This window comes from Lolium perenne, chromosome 3 (genome assembly GCF_019359855.2).
Source record: "Lolium perenne isolate Kyuss_39 chromosome 3, Kyuss_2.0, whole genome shotgun sequence".
In the NCBI taxonomy this organism is placed as follows: domain Eukaryota; kingdom Viridiplantae; phylum Streptophyta; class Magnoliopsida; order Poales; family Poaceae; genus Lolium; species Lolium perenne.
Genome location: NC_067246.2, coordinates 349,332,035 through 349,348,876, shown reverse-complemented (window position 1 = coordinate 349,348,876; position 16,842 = coordinate 349,332,035). Strand labels below are relative to the sequence as shown.

The following is a 16,842-nucleotide window of genomic DNA, read 5'->3' as shown; positions in this document are numbered from 1 at the left end:
TCTCCCGGTATTGATTTCTACTTGTTATTGATGCTATTGAGTGAAACCATTGTACCAAGGTTTATGTTCAGATTGTTATTCATCATCATATCACCTCTGATCATGTTCCATATGATGTCTCGTGAGTAGTTCGTTTAGTTCTTGAGGACATGGGTGAAGTCTAAATGTTAGTAGTGAATTATGTTGGGTAATATTCAATGTTATGATATTTAAGTTGTGGTGTTATTCTTCTAGTGGTGTCATGTGAACGTCGACTACATGATACTTCACCTTTATGGGCCTAGGGGAATACATCTTGTACTCGTTTGCCAATTGCGGGGTTGCCGGAGTGACAGAAACCTAAACCCCCGTTGGTATATCGATGCAGGAGGGATAGGAGAATCTCAGAGTTTGAGGCTGTGGTTAGAATTATCTTAATTACTTTCTTGTAGTTGCGGATGCTTGCAAGGGGTATAATCACAAGTGTGTATTAGTCCTAGGAAGGGCGGTGCATTAGCATAGGTTCACCCACACAACACTTATCAAAACAATGAAGATTAATCAGCTATATGAAGCGAAAGCACTAGACTAAATTCCCGTGTGTCCTCAAGAACGTTTGGTCATTATAAGTAAACAAACCGGCTTGTCCTTTGTGCTAAAAAGGATTGGGCCACTCGCTGCAATTATTTCTCTCGCATTTTACTTACTCGTACTTTATTCATCTGCTACATCAAAACCCCCTGAATACTTGTCTGTGAGCATTTACAGTGAATCCTTCATCGAAACTGCTTGTCAACACCTTCTGCTCCTCGTTGGGTTCGACACTCTTACTTATTGAAAATACTACGATACACCCCCTATACTTGTGGGTCATCACTGCACACGGTCCTTGTCATCAAGCTTGTATCTGTAGTAGAAATCCTTGTCTCTGGACTTCAAGTCCTCAAAGTAGGCAATCGTGTTTTGCATGTCTACATACTTGTTCTCTGCCCGAAGTTTGGATCTGAAATTTGCCGTGTCTTTTGGTGTGTATGGCACACCTTCTACTGATTCATATAGTGTAGCCATAACTTGCATCATTCTGCTTGTTTCCATGTTACAGTGTGTAGGATTTTTATGAACTCTTGGTCTTCTTCCGGAATGTCTCTGTGTGAGCGTAGAAAACCAGTCAATGACCACTTCTTGAGTAGAGGGTGATTGTGATCATCATAGAATTTTGTCACCAGCCAGCTACCGTCTCTAACTTTCAACACCATACTAGCTAAACAGTCAGTCCTAATGTTGGTTGAAAGATCGAGATGTCGCCTAGAGGGGGGGTGAATAGGCAATTACAAACTCTTGCGGATTTGTCTTGTATGAATGCGGAATTAAACTATCGTTTAGTTTACAAGCACAAACCCTAAATATGCTAAGCTCAACTAAGTGTAACAATAGCAACTAGAGCTAAGCAAGATAGGCACAAGATATATGTAGCACAAGTGATAGCAAGATATATGTACTTCAAGCACGATGGCTATCACAAGGAAAGAGAGCTCGGGTATAGAAATAACCGAGGCACGCGGAGACGAGGATGTATTCCCGTGTTCCCTTGCTTTGCAACAAGGTACGTCACGTTTGGAGGAGTGGAGGTCCCACGAAGGATTCCCCGCGCCACGAAGGCTCACCCTATTCTCCGAACCACACCCACAAAGGATAATGGCCCTTTCCTTATGGTTAGCTTTTCCTCCGCTCCGGAGATGGCAAGCTCCACAACCACTTCACAAGCTCCACGAAGGAGAAGCCCGGGCCTCTTCACAATCTTCTTGAAGAGATCACCGGAGCACCAATCACCAAGCCAACTAGGAGGTCACCCTCTAAGAGTAACAAGCTCACGGTCTCTCACTCGAACAAATCGTGGTGGAGAGCTCAACACTATGCAATGATGCAAAGCAAGAACACCGGAGGTGTTCAAGTCCTTCACACTCAAATCCCACCAAAGCAACGAATGCTAGGATGAGATTGGAGAGGAAGAACAAGGGGGAAAGTCAACCAAAGACTCCAAGATCTAGATCCCAAGAGATTCCCTCACTTAGAGAAGAAACGGTTTGGTGGAAGTGTAGATCTAGATCTCCTCTCTCAAATCCTCAAATATGAGCAAGAATGGTTGGAGGAATCAAGGGGGAGAGCAAGTTCTTCAAAAGGCAACAATGGAGGTGAGAGAATGGGAAGAACTAGTTTGGCTCAAGGTGGAAGAAGCCTATTTATAGCTAAGGGGGAAATAGAACCGTTGGGGAAGAAACGGGGTGTAAAACGCATAAAAAACGCCCTGAAAAAGAGCCCAGCCGGTTGCCAGGCCGGCCGACCGGCCTGGGCACTGAGGAGCCCGGTCGGTGGCCCGGTCCGACCGGCCCAAAGAACCGGGCGGGCTAACCCGCGCTCGCAGGCGGCGGATAGGCTGCGGCCGCGCGGGGAGAGGCAGCAGGCTGGGCCGGGCGGGCGTTGAGGCCCGGCACCGGCCAGAGGCCGGACAGGCCGTGGCGCGCGGGTGGGCCGGCGGAGCCGACGGCCCAGTTGCGCACGGGCGGCGTGGATCAAGGCAGCGCGGGGAAGGTGGGCCGCGCGGGGCGCAAAGGCCCAGCCCGGCGTGGAGGCCGGTCCGGCCGAGCCGGGCGCCGGCGGGCCGGTAGGCGACCGGGGCCTAGGCCGGATGAGGGCAGGAGTGGCTCGACGCCGCCCGGTCGGCGTCAGCGCCGGGCCGGTTTCGGCCGGGTGGGCCGGCGCGTGGGCCGGTCAGGCCGGTCGGCCGGCTGCCCCCGCCTTTCCTTTTTCTTTTCTTTTTATTCTTTTCTCCTTTTTCCCTTTTCTTTAATAACAAATGCTCCCGAACTCCGAATCGCATGAAACCAATTTTGTTTGGAAGATAACAACAAATGCTATCTTATAGAAAGTGAAAACCCAAGAATATGTAGGAGGGGATTTTATCATGAGTATAAAAGGTAGAACCTTATATCATGAATAACCGGTAAAATCACCCAACCTCGAAAACGCAATAGAAGATGCATGTGAACTCCGTTTTCGATGAACTTGGGCTTGTTGTAAAGCTAGCAACAAGCTCAAGAACCTCACATAGAGAAACACCAAGAAGCAATAAGGATATGCAAAGTATGCAAAGGGTTGAGCTCCCTAAGACGATGTGATCAAGTTACCCAACCGAAAGCCCCTCTTAATAGTGCGGCTATCTATCCTATAATCCGGTCTCCCAACATCCACCTTGAGACCGGTAAAAGGAAAACCTATCAAGGCCATACCTTTGCCTTGCGCATCCCGCTTGATCTTGATGATAACTCTTCAAGCTTCACTCAAGCCGGAATGCCACTCTTGACCAATGTTGCTTCGTGAAGACTCACAAATGCTCCCCCATACACTATGATGGGAAAGCCCCATTGATGCACATCTTCACATGTCCATTATCACCAAATGGACGGCAAGCTTCAAGCATGTGATCCACTTGAGATGCTCAACTTGAACTTGCACGACTCAACCTTGTATCTTCTCATACTCACTTAAGATAGAGCATGGCTAATATTGAGTTCCACATAAGAACTCCATCTTCATTTCTTCTTGTTGATCATATCACATATTTATCTTCAAACCGATGATCATGATGCCAATACACAAGATATATCTTTATCTTCATGGCATCCATACTTGAATCCAACACATGGAGTACAAGTAGTACCTATGGAATATTCCTTCATATAAACTCAATGAAAACATTAGTCCATAGGAGTTGTCATTAATTACCAAAACCACACATAGGGGCAATGTACCCTTACAATCTCCCCCATTTTGGTAATTGATGACAATCACAATAAGAGGGTTTATATAATGAATATTAGGAACAAGTACGCAACTTATCCGAGGATAAGTTGTATACAAGAGGTTGTATTTGATATGGTCAAGTAACACAAAGCTACTAGCCCATATCAAAACCGGCTCTACTCACACAACTACAACAAATGCAAGAGATGTGAGTAGAACCAATATATATAGAGAAAACTCCCCCACAATGTATGCACGTGTGATGAACATGAATTCATTGCATAAATTGTCAAGATTAACCTTTGGGATAGATTCCACTATATATATATACGACCATGCAAGACATATAAATATGGAATGCATGAGAGGACAAAACACTTAAGCACAAACCAAACTTAAGTATAAAACCATTCCCTTAAACCCTCTAAACTTCTCCCCCATTGGCATCGATTGTCAAAATGGGTGAAAAATTTAGAAGGCCAATATAATGTGAGTTCCTCCCCAAAGTGTGCACTTCTCATAATTTGAGTGGAATCAAGTGCACATATCCAATGATGAATACTTGAAGGAAGTCAAACTATATTGAGGATCAAAGATTGCATAAAGATAACATGGTGAAGTGAGCTTCAACAAATAAAGCGAGCAATCAAAGATCCAATTGGACAAACAAAGATATCATGATAAGAGAGATATAGTGCTCTAAATAAAATAAGAAAGCTCCCCAAGGTTCGTGCACAATTTATAATGTTTGCATTTGAATACAATATGCACAAACATGGAATCCTCACTCCCTCTATATTATTTAGAACATACCCAAGATAAAAATAAAATGCTTATCAAGAATAACTTGAGTCCAACAATTACGAGATATGAGTGCATGAAGAAAAACAAGTAAACCAAGCACTCATAAATCTTCTTTACCGACACCACTAAAAGCAAAAGGGTAAAAGATGATTGGCAAGGAACAAGGATATCAAGTTGATGGATTAACGCTCTCATGTATATAAGTTTCTAAAGTGGACATAGTGATCCATAAAGAAACATGCACACACAAGAGGTTAACAAAATAAATAAGACATGATATCCAAGATGAAGTCATAAAATATACCAAGGATGTTTGCTTAAAAAGCATATATAGCCTATGGCTCCAATTTACACACTTGTGGTATATGAATGAGCTTCAACCAAGAAAATCTCAAAAACATCACAACTAACAATAAGGGAAGTAAAGCTAGTTGGAATGTTTTGAGAGAGGCAACAAGTATCACAAATACGGATTTATTTCACAATTTCATCAATATTGTACACAAGAGCTCTTTGAGGAATTGATATGCAATAAATTGCTAGAGGACATATTTGTGATAGGTGAATCATAAAATATGATATATATATATATAACCTATCATATGCATCTTCTCAAATTACTCAAGTGTTCAATAAGAAGTTTTACTTAAAAGGGTTTTTTCAAGAACCGCAATATTTTCGAAATAAATAATTTCATGCCAAGATACAACCTACAAGAGGTTGGATGCTATATGAGAGTGCATGGATAAGATACTTGTTACCGAGATGGCAATGGCTTGATGTAGTGGATAAGAGTTCATCGATCATCCTAGCTTGACTCCAATCGTCATATGGTGACAACACCTTCCTTATAGATGAGACAAGCCTCCATTGCATCTCCAATGTACCTAAAACATCATTCAAGTACATCTTGGTCCCCAAACTTATTGGGTCCAACATGGTTAGACTAACCACAATATATAGAACACACTCCATATAAACATGTGCATATTTAGATGAAATTCGAATTTCATGCACATCTTAGCCATTTAGGATTTGATGGAGTATATCCTACATAATGGATCGAAAGAAAGCAAGCATGCTACAATCATAAACAAATTACATATAAGCATGCACCAAAACTTTTTAAAGATCCAAGAAAGATATACTTTGGACAAAACACCAAAAGAATTAAATAAGGCATAGAGGTGTCACAAAACAAATTTGTTGTCCAAATTATATCTAAGAAGCAAATCACAAAAGATTTGTTCAACAAAGTTCAACAAATGAACAAAGAAGAAACCATTGAGCATAGAGGATGAAATAAAGCAAACATGCTCAAAGATTTATCTCATTCAAGCTAATAAAATATGTAAGAAGGAATGAGATAGCAAACTCCCCAAAAGAGCAAGGTTCGAACAAATAAACCAAACCCTCACTTTTCACAATGGCACAATGTACCGTAAGGAAAAGGTTTGTCTTCCAAAACAAACACTTGATATGAATTAAGAGAATTTATCAAAAGGTTTTTCAAAGGGACAAGGAAGACACACGGGAGCAACAAAGATTTCTTGGAAAAATAAGTAAATAAGAAGCAATCCAAGGTGAAGATGATCCATGAATTCAACCACATACAAGGTTATCAATTGTCAAAGACAATGGGTGTATTGGAAATAATTTCCGGTGGTGAATTGACAATGATAGTAAGGATCAACTTCACAAAAAAAGGCATAGGATAAGTATATAGAATTAAGCACTATGCACGGATGAAGATTCTTGATGGCTTCAATTAGTCAAACAATCATGCACGGCAATGATTAGAATAACTTGAAACAAACGGTGTCCCGAATGAGATATAGTGATATGTATTTGAGGAAGAACCGCACCAAGAATTTCTTATTCAAACAAGAACCCACAAGATGAGTAATAAAGGATTTTTATTAGGAATGGAGCTTGTTTGAGCAAACATGCCACCTAGGAGCAAGATAATTAAGAGCATCAACTCTAAGTGGCATAACCTCATATGTTCACATTTTCTAGGCTTGTGATATGTACAAAACATATTACTCCCCCATAATGTGATAAAACATTTCTTCTAAATAAGAGGCAACTAAAATTCAACTAGAGATGATTAATGGATATTTAGAATTTGAATTCCTCATGAGTATGACACACCACATAGTGACTAGATAATCTTACAACATCAATACTAAGTGGTGGTACCCATATACACACATTTTAAAGAAAGAGAGATGCACAAAGCATATCACTCCCCCAAAATGGGATGTTCCATTAATCACTTCAAAGAGAGACAAATAAGATATCATCAAGATGCATTAGACTCAAAACAATACACAAGTATATGATGAGTCAAACAAGCATACTTGAATACACAAGATAAGCAAGTAAGATACAACATATACAAACACATATTTGATACAAAACCAAACATGCAAAGGGGGCAAATAACTTACAATAAATATGATGAGTTGAAGTATAAGTTACCGCAAAGAGGAACATTGGATATAAGATATAGATGATACTTCATACGACTTGGCTTGGTAAAAATATAATATATGAAGGTCCCTTAATTCTTCATGAAATAGCCAAATCTCCAATGCCCTCCTCTTGTACCTATTGATCAAGTTTGAGATTGTTGGTCCCCAACCAAGTTGGGTCCTAAGAGGTTAGTCACAATAGGCTTGGCAACCCAAATGGTTCTTTTCTTGAAACCACTTTGAGTTCCAACATACTTGGCAAACACATTGCCATCCTTATCCTTCCCTAGAGAATAATCATCATCAACAATTATAGGGTTAGATAAGGTACCACCTAAGCAAGAAGAAGCAAAGTGCCCCTTCTCACGGCATAAGTAGCAAGTGTTCCCCTTTCCCTTCTTTATTGATTTCTTCTCTTGGGGAACAATATCTTGATTCTTCTTGGGAAGTGGCCTATCTTCAACTTGAGGTCGAGCATGAGCTTGACCTTTACCTTGTGGCCGTTTCCCTTGTTGTTTCTCACTCAAGTGCTTCTTCTTCTTCAATGGGCATGATCTAACATGATGCCCTTCAACCTTGCACTTGAAACAAACCAACTTGGCCGGATCCTTGACTTTGTCTTGGCCCTTCTTCTTGTTGCTCTTGCTCTTGGACTTGTTCTTGTTATTGGAGTTGAATCCAAGTCCACTCTTGTCATTGGGGGATTGTTGCACACTTAGCATCTTGTCAAGTGCGGATTTCCCTTCATGACGCTTTTCCAAGTCTTTCTTCAAAGAAAGAACTTGAGCCTCGAGCTCTTTTATTTCCTCTACATGGTTAGTAGAAATACAAGTACTAGAGGAAGTAGAAGCTTCATTGTTAGAGCAACAAGGCAAAGTGAGTAATCCAACACAAGGTGTATCACTAGTTTGACTAGATGGATTACAAGGACTAGCACATGGCAATATAACATTTGTAGTAGAGATTGTGCTAACATCCATATGAGGCTCACAAGATATTACCTTAGTGATACTTGCCTCATGAGCTAACTTTAGCCCATCATAGGAAATTAGAAGTTCATCATGAGAGCTTGAGAGCTTTTTATGACTTTCTTCCAATTCCCTATAATTGCTAGTTAGCAACTCAAGTTGAGCCCTTAGCTCAACATTCTCCTTTAAGGTCGATGCTTCACAAGAATTAGAGTTAGTAGCACAAGCATCAACAATAGTTTTCTCATTTTCATGCATATAGGATTCAATTTTTTGTGTAAGCATGAAATTAGCATGCTTCTCATCTTTTAGCTCATGCTTGAGGAGAGTGAATCTCATTTCCCCATTTTCAATATGGGACTCCAACTCCACTATGGTTTCCCTATATTTATTCAAGGTATCCATAGAGTGTTCGAGATAAGCACGAGCTTCTTTATTACCACGAAGAGAAGCATATACCATTGCCATATCATGCACCAAGATATTATGTTCTTCATCATTATCATCATCATCACTCTCATCATTAGAGGATGTGCTAGGAGTCAAAGTAGGAGATACCTTTGGTCCATTTGCCATAAGGCACATGTGCATACCGGATGATGAAGATGAAGATATTCTTGAATCCTCATTTGAAATCATGTCTTGATCCATAGATTGTTCGGTTTCCTCTATAATGTTAGTCAACAAGCAACTAGAGGAAATAGAAACATTTTGATTATGGGAGCAAGACAAGGCAAGCATATCCTCATGAGATCTATGTAAGCAATTTACACATGATATGCAAGGACTATCAACACAAGCATGTAGATTATTTTCAATGCAAGATGTGTTTAAGTCCAAAGAGGAACCATTGCAATGAGATAGAGATGAAGAGTCATCACTAATGAGCACAATATCAACATTGCAATTTCCCTCACCACTCACCATATCATTACCTTGTGTCTTGCAACACGTTGGTGAAGTGGAAGAAGATGATATATCATCACGACCGGAGGTGGAAGCAACTTGGAGCTCTTCATGATGTGAAGGGGAAGAGAGCTCCTCGGAGTCACCACCGACCAATTTAGAAGTGGATCCACCAAACATTTCCTTAAGCTTGATCCACATCTCATGAGACGATTTTCTCTTTATATATATCAAGAACCTACGAAAATCGGGTCTCAAGGAGAATAAAAGCTCATTAGATACTTGAGCTTCAAGATGTAAGTTTTTCTCATCCTCTAAAGATAGATTTTGAGAATCCATCGGAGGAGAAAAACCAACATCTAGAAATTGCTCTATATGAGGACACAAGGTCCGAAGGTTACAAAGCAAGCAATTTCGCCACAAAAGATAATTTGTGCCATTAAATACAATTGTGTCATTGTGCACTATACTAGCCGACATCTTTACTCTCAAGGCGGTGAAGCCTTAAACAAGGAGAGACCTTGCTCTGATACCAATTGAAAGATCGAGATGTCGCCTAGAGGGGGGGGTGAATAGGCAATTACAAACTCTTGCGGATTTGTCTTGTATGAATGCGGAATTAAACTATCGTTTAGTTTACAAGCACAAACCCTAAATATGCTAAGCTCAACTAAGTGTAACAATAGCAACTAGAGCTAAGCAAGATAGGCACAAGATATATGTAGCACAAGTGATAGCAAGATATATGTACTTCAAGCACGATGGCTATCACAAGGAAAGAGAGCTCGGGTATAGAAATAACCGAGGCACGCGGAGACGAGGATGTATTCCCGTGTTCCCTTGCTTTGCAACAAGGTACGTCACGTTTGGAGGAGTGGAGGTCCCACGAAGGATTCCCCGCGCCACGAAGGCTCACCCTATTCTCCGAACCACACCCACGAAGGATAATGGCCCTTTCCTTATGGTTAGCTTTTCCTCCGCTCCGGAGATGGCAAGCTCCACAACCACTTCACAAGCTCCACGAAGGAGAAGCCCGGGCCTCTTCACAATCTTCTTGAAGAGATCACCGGAGCACCAATCACCAAGCCAACTAGGAGGTCACCCTCCAAGAGTAACAAGCTCACGGTCTCTCACTCGAACAAATCGTGGTGGAGAGCTCAACACTATGCAATGATGCAAAGCAAGAACACCGGAGGTGTTCAAGTCCTTCACACTCAAATCCCACCAAAGCAACGAATGCTAGGATGAGATTGGAGAGGAAGAACAAGGGGGAAAGTCAACCAAAGACTCCAAGATATAGATCCCAAGAGATTCCCTCACTTAGAGAAGAAACGGTTTGGTGGAAGTGTAGATCTAGATCTCCTCTCTCAAATCCTCAAATATGAGCAAGAATGGTTGGAGGAATCAAGGGGGAGAGCAAGTTCTTCAAAAGGCAACAATGGAGGTGAGAGAATGGGAAGAACTAGTTTGGCTCAAGGTGGAAGAAGCCTATTTATAGCTAAGGGGGAAATAGAACCGTTGGGGAAGAAACGGGGTGTAAAACGCATAAAAAACGCCCTGAAAAAGAGCCCAGCAGGGTTGCCAGGCCGGCCGACCGGCCTGGGCACTGAGGAGCCCGGTCGGTGGCCCGGTCCGACCGGCCCAGCAACCGGGCGGGCCAACCTGCGCTCGCAGGCGGCGGATAGGCTGCGGCCGCGCGGGAGAGGCAGGCGATGGCTGGGCCGGCGGGGCGGTGAGGCCCGGCACCGGCCAGAGGCCGAACAGCCAGGGCGCGCGGGTGGGCCGGCGGAGCCGACGGCCCAGCTTGGGCACGGGCGGCGCGGATCAAGGCAGCGCGGGGGAAGGTGGGCCGCGCGGGGCGCAAAGGCCCAGCCCGGCGTGGAGGCCGGTCCGGCCGAGCCGGGCGCCGGCGGGCCGGTAGGCGACCGGGGCCTAGGCCGGATGAGGGCAGGAGCGGCTCGCACGCCGCCCGGCCGGCGTCAGCGCCCGGGCCGGGTTCGGCCGGGGGGGCCGGCGCGTGGGCCGGTCGGGCCGGTCGGCCGCCGGCTGCCCCCGCTTTCCTTTTTCTTTTCTTTTTATTCTTTTCTCCTTTTTCCCTTTTCTTTAATAACAAATGCTCCCGAACTCCGAATCGCATGAAACCAATTTTGTTTGGAAGATAACAACAAATGCTATCTTATAGAAAGTGAAAACCCAAGAATATGTAGGAGGGGATTTTATCATGAGTATAAAAGGTAGAACCTTATATCATGAATAACCGGTAAAATCACCCAACCTCGAAAACGCAATAGAAGATGCATGTGAACTCCGTTTTCGATGAACTTGGGCTTGTTGTAAAGCTAGCAACAAGCTCAAGAACCTCACATAGAGAAACACCAAGAAGCAATAAGGATATGCAAAGTATGCAAAGGGTTGAGCTCCCTAAGACGATGTGATCAAGTTACCCAACCGAAAGCCCCTCTTAATAGTGCGGCTATCTATCCTATAATCCGGTCTCCCAACATCCACCTTGAGACCGGTAAAAGGAAAACCTATCAAGGCCATACCTTTGCCTTGCGCATCCCGCTTGATCTTGATGATAACTCTTCAAGCTTCACTCAAGCCGGAATGCCACTCTTGACCAATGTTGCTTCGTGAAGACTCACAAATGCTCCCCCATACACTATGATGGGAAAGCCCCATTGATGCACATCTTCACATGTCCATTATCACCAAATGGACGGCAAGCTTCAAGCATGTGATCCACTTGAGATGCTCAACTTGAACTTGCACGACTCAACCTTGTATCTTCTCATACTCACTTAAGATAGAGCATGGCTAATATTGAGTTCCACATAAGAACTCCATCTTCATTTCTTCTTGTTGATCATATCACATATTTATCTTCAAACCGATGATCATGATGCCAATACACAAGATATATCTTTATCTTCATGGCATCCATACTTGAATCCAACACATGGAGTACAAGTAGTACATATGGAATATTCCTTCATATAAACTCAATGAAAACATTAGTCCATAGGGGTTGTCATTAATTACCAAAACCACACATAGGGGAAATGTACCCTTACATTGGTGCACTTCATCCTTTCCGGTACAACTGGTTTAGGTTTCTGCGTATCTTCTTTCTGTTTTGCTTGGTGACATGCTTTATGACAAACCATAGCTGCTCTTATGTATTCTCCACTGACCTCAGATTTCTTCCTGTAATTGTATCTGATTCCAAATCCTCTCCTCCTTGCAAATGCCAAGTAGTGCCTCTGAGCATCTTCAAGTGTATCAAATCTCATGTCTGCTCTAGGTGCTTGTGAAGTTGATACTACTTCTGCATTCCCTTCAATCCCATCATTCCATGCAGGCGGCGGAGTTTGTGCAGAACTTGCTTGTGGAAGTGTAATCTCAGTGCATGCTCTGTCTGCTGACATAGCCCTGGAGGTGGATACTGCATTATCCATGCCTATTTTTCAAAAAATAATGTACAAGCAAATAAAGATCTGCAAATTATAGTAAATGGTTATGTTTATTTTTTGTGTGTTTTTATGTGACAAGTATGATGAAGTAAACATGGTTGCTGCTTACAATTAACTTGGTAGTTTTTTCTAGCAGGCTTACAATTAGCTTACAGTTAACCTGGTTGCTGCTTTTGCAATTAACCTAGTTGATGTTTACGATTAACCTGGTTGCTACCTTTTACAATTAGCTGGTAATTGTGATGTATTAAATCTGGTAGCTGGGCACAATTAACTTGGTAGTTTTCAATTAAATTATCAAATTCATACATCCTTTTAGTTTTGGGGTATGGTTTTGCTGCAGAATGTAATGGCAAAAATATCATTGCTTATCTATTTTTAAATGTCTAACATGTGTTTGTCGAAGCTACTTGAACTGATAAAATAGCATTAGGCATATCTCGTCCTTTAATTTATGTGATGTTCATCTTTCGCAACCTGCAAATCAAAATCTGGATTAGTTTTTAATACTGTTTCTTTTACCCTTTTTCTGATTTTGGTAATGCAGGAAGTAGGTGTGCTACTTTCTTGTGTTTTGGAAGTTGACCAATGTAAAGTGCACATGCAAATGCAGAGTGAATGAAGATGAATGCAGAGTGAAGCAAAATGAATGCTGGTTGTGTAGTTCTGCGTTTTCGCTTCTTTTTTAGCATGTGGTACTCTTGGTTTTAGAAACCTAGCAGGCAAGTGCTACTTTACTTTTGGTTTTTAGCAAGTGCATGTGACTCTATCTTTTAGGATGTCCTGATGGACATGATGATCAACAAGAATCTACCCGGCAAGTGTTGTTTTGGTTTTTGGAAACATGATAGTTGTTGTTGGTTTACATGGTGATCAACAAGAATCTATCAGGCAAGTGCTGTTGCAGTTTTTGTTGGTTTTCTCCTGATGGATCAATGAAAATCCTACCAGGCTAGTGCATGTGATGCTTGAAAATACTCCCCCAGTATGATGTTTTTTCATAGTGTATGATGGCCGTTTTAATCTTGGGTTTATGTATCATGAATACTGTACGTAGATGACGAAATCAACTGTTTAGGGGGATCAAGGGGAGGGTCAAAAGCTTAGAGAGAGAGATGGTGTTTTTCAAAATTGTACCTGTTTTTTTAGATCTGCAAATTTACTTTGAAATCTGGTAGTTTCACCCTCTGGACAAGGTGGTCACCTCATCTGGTAAGGATCTGTGTTCTTCTTTCTCTTCTCTCTTGTGTTCTTCTTTCTCTTCCCTAGATCTAGTTTCTATTTTGTTTTTGGAGAAAACGTGAGGAAGAAGAAGATCCAGTGATGGGAGGTCACGAAAGTATTGCTGCAGGGCCGAGAAAGCTTGAGGAAGGAGAGAGTCTCGCACGTGATTGTGTCTGCCTGGACCAAATCATGGTAGGACCCGTGGTTTTTATGATTGGTTAGAAATATCCAGGCGGGGTGGGGCCAGTAGTACAGCTGGCTCATGCCTCACGCTTTTTGCGTCCTTTGCGCGCGGGCGGTCGACCGAATCACGTGGGTGGGCCCATTTGAAAACCGTCGCACGGACCGGGGCTGCGTGCGGCGCCGCCGTGTAGTGCGGTCCAACAATGTTTTATCCTCTTTCCAAAATTCATATTGTAATACAAACACAGGACTAGAAAATAAATCACAAAACATAACACAAGGAATATAGAGGGAGCGAGCCTATGTAATCATCACCATTTGTCGGGGGCTTTGCTACCCATTTGCATGGCCGGCAGTAGTGTCTAGAAAAAATGGTAGTTGGAAATCCCAAACCGTTTGCCCTTGCTGCACTTGACACCGCCGATGGCCGCCTGGGTGGTGTTGCTGGGTAAATGCAACCAGCAGTCGTACTCGTAGTAGTATTTGAATCGAGCTGGCCATATGAGATAAGTCAAGGTGGCCCTGAGCCTCACCTCCACAGAGAACCACCCCTGCGCTCTCTGCAAGGAGAACTCCTCGGCCATGGCGGCATCGACGTTGCTGGTGCGGCCGCGCAGAACCGGGTACACGGTGCGGTGCCGGCGAGTCCTGCCCTTGAACTTGGGGAAGGTGTCGTCAGGAGGGCTGATCTGCGTACCGTTGAAGTAGAGCCGGGCGGTGAACTGGTCGTAGCGGATGGCCCAGATCCGGTGGTCGCTCCAGAAGGTGACGTTGGGGGCGAGGTCGTACCGGAGCGTGGTGTTGTCGGCGGCGAGGTCAAAGGCGCCTATGGCGGTGGCATCGATGTGTGGCCGGACAGCGTATGGGCGGAAGAAGATGAGATAGAGGACGTAGTAGTTGAACGATGAGTTGACGAGGCTGGTGGCAAGGTTGCACATATGGAAGACCACCTTGCCGCTGCCCGTTAGCTCTTGATGTCGTGCCTTCAAACGTGTCTGAACTGCGCAGTACATCAAAAGCCCACTGCAGGAGAATAAATGGTCAATATATCTTCACAAATCAAAGTTATGCCTCAAGTTTTGCATGTAACATTCAAACAGTCGTAGAGTACCTATATAGTATATTACTTACAGATAGTTGATGGGAACTAGGTACAAGAAGACGGTATAGAAATCATCATCATAATCATCAATATTCCCATCGGCATCAACCCTGGGTGGCCATCGATCTGAGGTTTTTTTAGGCCGGCGAAGCTTCATTGTGACGAACAATGGAGACAGATTTGTGGAGCTACAGGGTATATGTATATATAGATCTCGATCGATGCTGCTATGGCTAGCGGTCAATCTCCTATCAGCATTCAGCAACGGATAAAATAATCGACATTGGCCACATGACCCCTCCGCTTGGAAAGCCTCCCACCGCCCTCTTCTATATAGTAGGCGCATATTCAGAGACAAGGTAAGGACACTCCCTCTAGCAAATACATCACCACAGTGTTGGTGCGCTGCAATGGATGGTCGTCATCCTGACCAGGAGGATGATGGTGGGAAATTTTGTTGTTGTTGTATCAAGTTGCATTGGCATTTCATTCAGATGTGGACGCCGCTTAACGCCGTCTTCATCATCTACTGGCTCAGTTACCGCCCTGATCGCTTCCAGCCAGCCACAGACTCTGCTGTCCTCGCCTCCTTCGACCTGACAAATGATTCCGCCCTGATCCGGTACGACCTCGCTGTCGACCTCAGCTTCCGCAACTCGCACCGCTATGCTATTAGCTACCTCGATGTCGCTGCGTCTGTGTTCTACAATGACACCAGGCTCGGCCCCACCGACGAGGCCATGCCGAGCTTTGTCCAAGGACGCAAGAACACAACCGTACGTGCACACTACACTATTCCTCACTTAATATATTCTTTTTCTTTCTTTCTTGTTTGCCTGAAGATCAGCTATGGAGTGCATATGCAGGTGTTACACCCAGCGTTCCGTGGCGTGGTGCCGGTGGACACCGGTGTCGCAGTTCGGCTGAACAGGGAGAGCGCAGCGGGGACCCTATACCTTAGGGTTACCGTGTCTCTCACACTCATGTACAAGGTCTTCTTCCTCGACGATATCTTCTTCTACAAGTATGACTGTTGGCTCTGGTTCCCGCCGCCGCGCAACAACACGCCCGCGCTCTTCTCCGGCGACGGCACCAAATGCAGGCGTGCTTGATGCATTCTCATTTTGCGTCCTGCAATTACCATTAGTTGCTAAAACATTTGTCCTATGCAACTCTATTGTTTTCTATTTTTGATGGAATATCTTTACCTATTAATAAAGGAAGTAATATGAAGGTTTCTCCCCTATTTTTTCTTCCGTTTTGTATTTACCTTTATTTTCAGTCGAAATTACCAGCAGTGCCACCGCTTAAGTCATGGAAAACGTTTCGTTCTGTTTGGACGAAGCTCGTGTCCTGATGATGGCTTACATGGTTCATATATGGGCCGACATCACACGCAGACTTGGCCCAGCCAACTCCAACAATGCAGCAAACGTTTCAGCCTCAGACGAAAGGTCTCGATGAAATAGGGAAATTTTCGGCCATCTTTTGATGGAACCTCAGATCGAAACCACAGATCGAAATTGCTTCGCCCGAACTTCCGCCGTCTCGCCGTTCTGCTGACCGGAATTCTCCTCCTCAGGTGACAAATAGGGCGAGGCGAGATCCCGCCCCACCGCGGAGGGTGCGGCCTGGACGGAGGCGCACCTCCATGGCACGCCCGACGCGTAGCTCCATGGCGAGTGAGCCCTTAGCACCGCCCAACAGCGACCTTGGCACGGAGCTCCTCTACGTACCCGAAGAGGACGGTGCCAGCAAGTTTTGTCAGATTTGCGGCCACTGCAGCGTCAGCAGATTGAATCGCATAAGCATCAGGAGATCCGCGGCCGCGCATACAAGGTGAGCCAAGCTGCACAGGGGCATGTCGATCTGTGGCGAGTGTTGGACTTGGTCCCTACACGCCGGACGCGATCAACCCGAGTGTG

At 44.0% G+C, this 16,842-nt stretch overlaps 1 protein-coding gene across 1 annotated transcript; it reads left to right on the top strand.

The window, feature by feature from the left end:
• Positions 1–15,085: 15,085 nt before the first annotated feature.
• Positions 15,086–16,029, top strand: LOC127340552 (NDR1/HIN1-like protein 10). Its single transcript, XM_051366291.1, has 3 exons — positions 15,086–15,112; positions 15,412–15,693; positions 15,784–16,029. Exons 1-3 carry the CDS (start codon positions 15,086–15,088, stop codon positions 16,027–16,029), a joined length of 555 nt encoding a protein of 184 aa, XP_051222251.1.
• The last annotated feature ends 813 nt before the right edge of the window (positions 16,030–16,842 follow it).

Coding starts and splice junctions, on each gene's coding strand:
- LOC127340552 (XM_051366291.1), top strand. CDS start 15,086: ATGGAGACAGATTTGTGGAGCTACAGG. Junction 15,113..15,411: donor CAGATTTGTGGAGCTACAGG/GTATATGTATAT, acceptor CATTTCATTCAG/ATGTGGACGCCGCTTAACGC. Junction 15,694..15,783: donor AAGGACGCAAGAACACAACC/GTACGTGCACAC, acceptor GTGCATATGCAG/GTGTTACACCCAGCGTTCCG.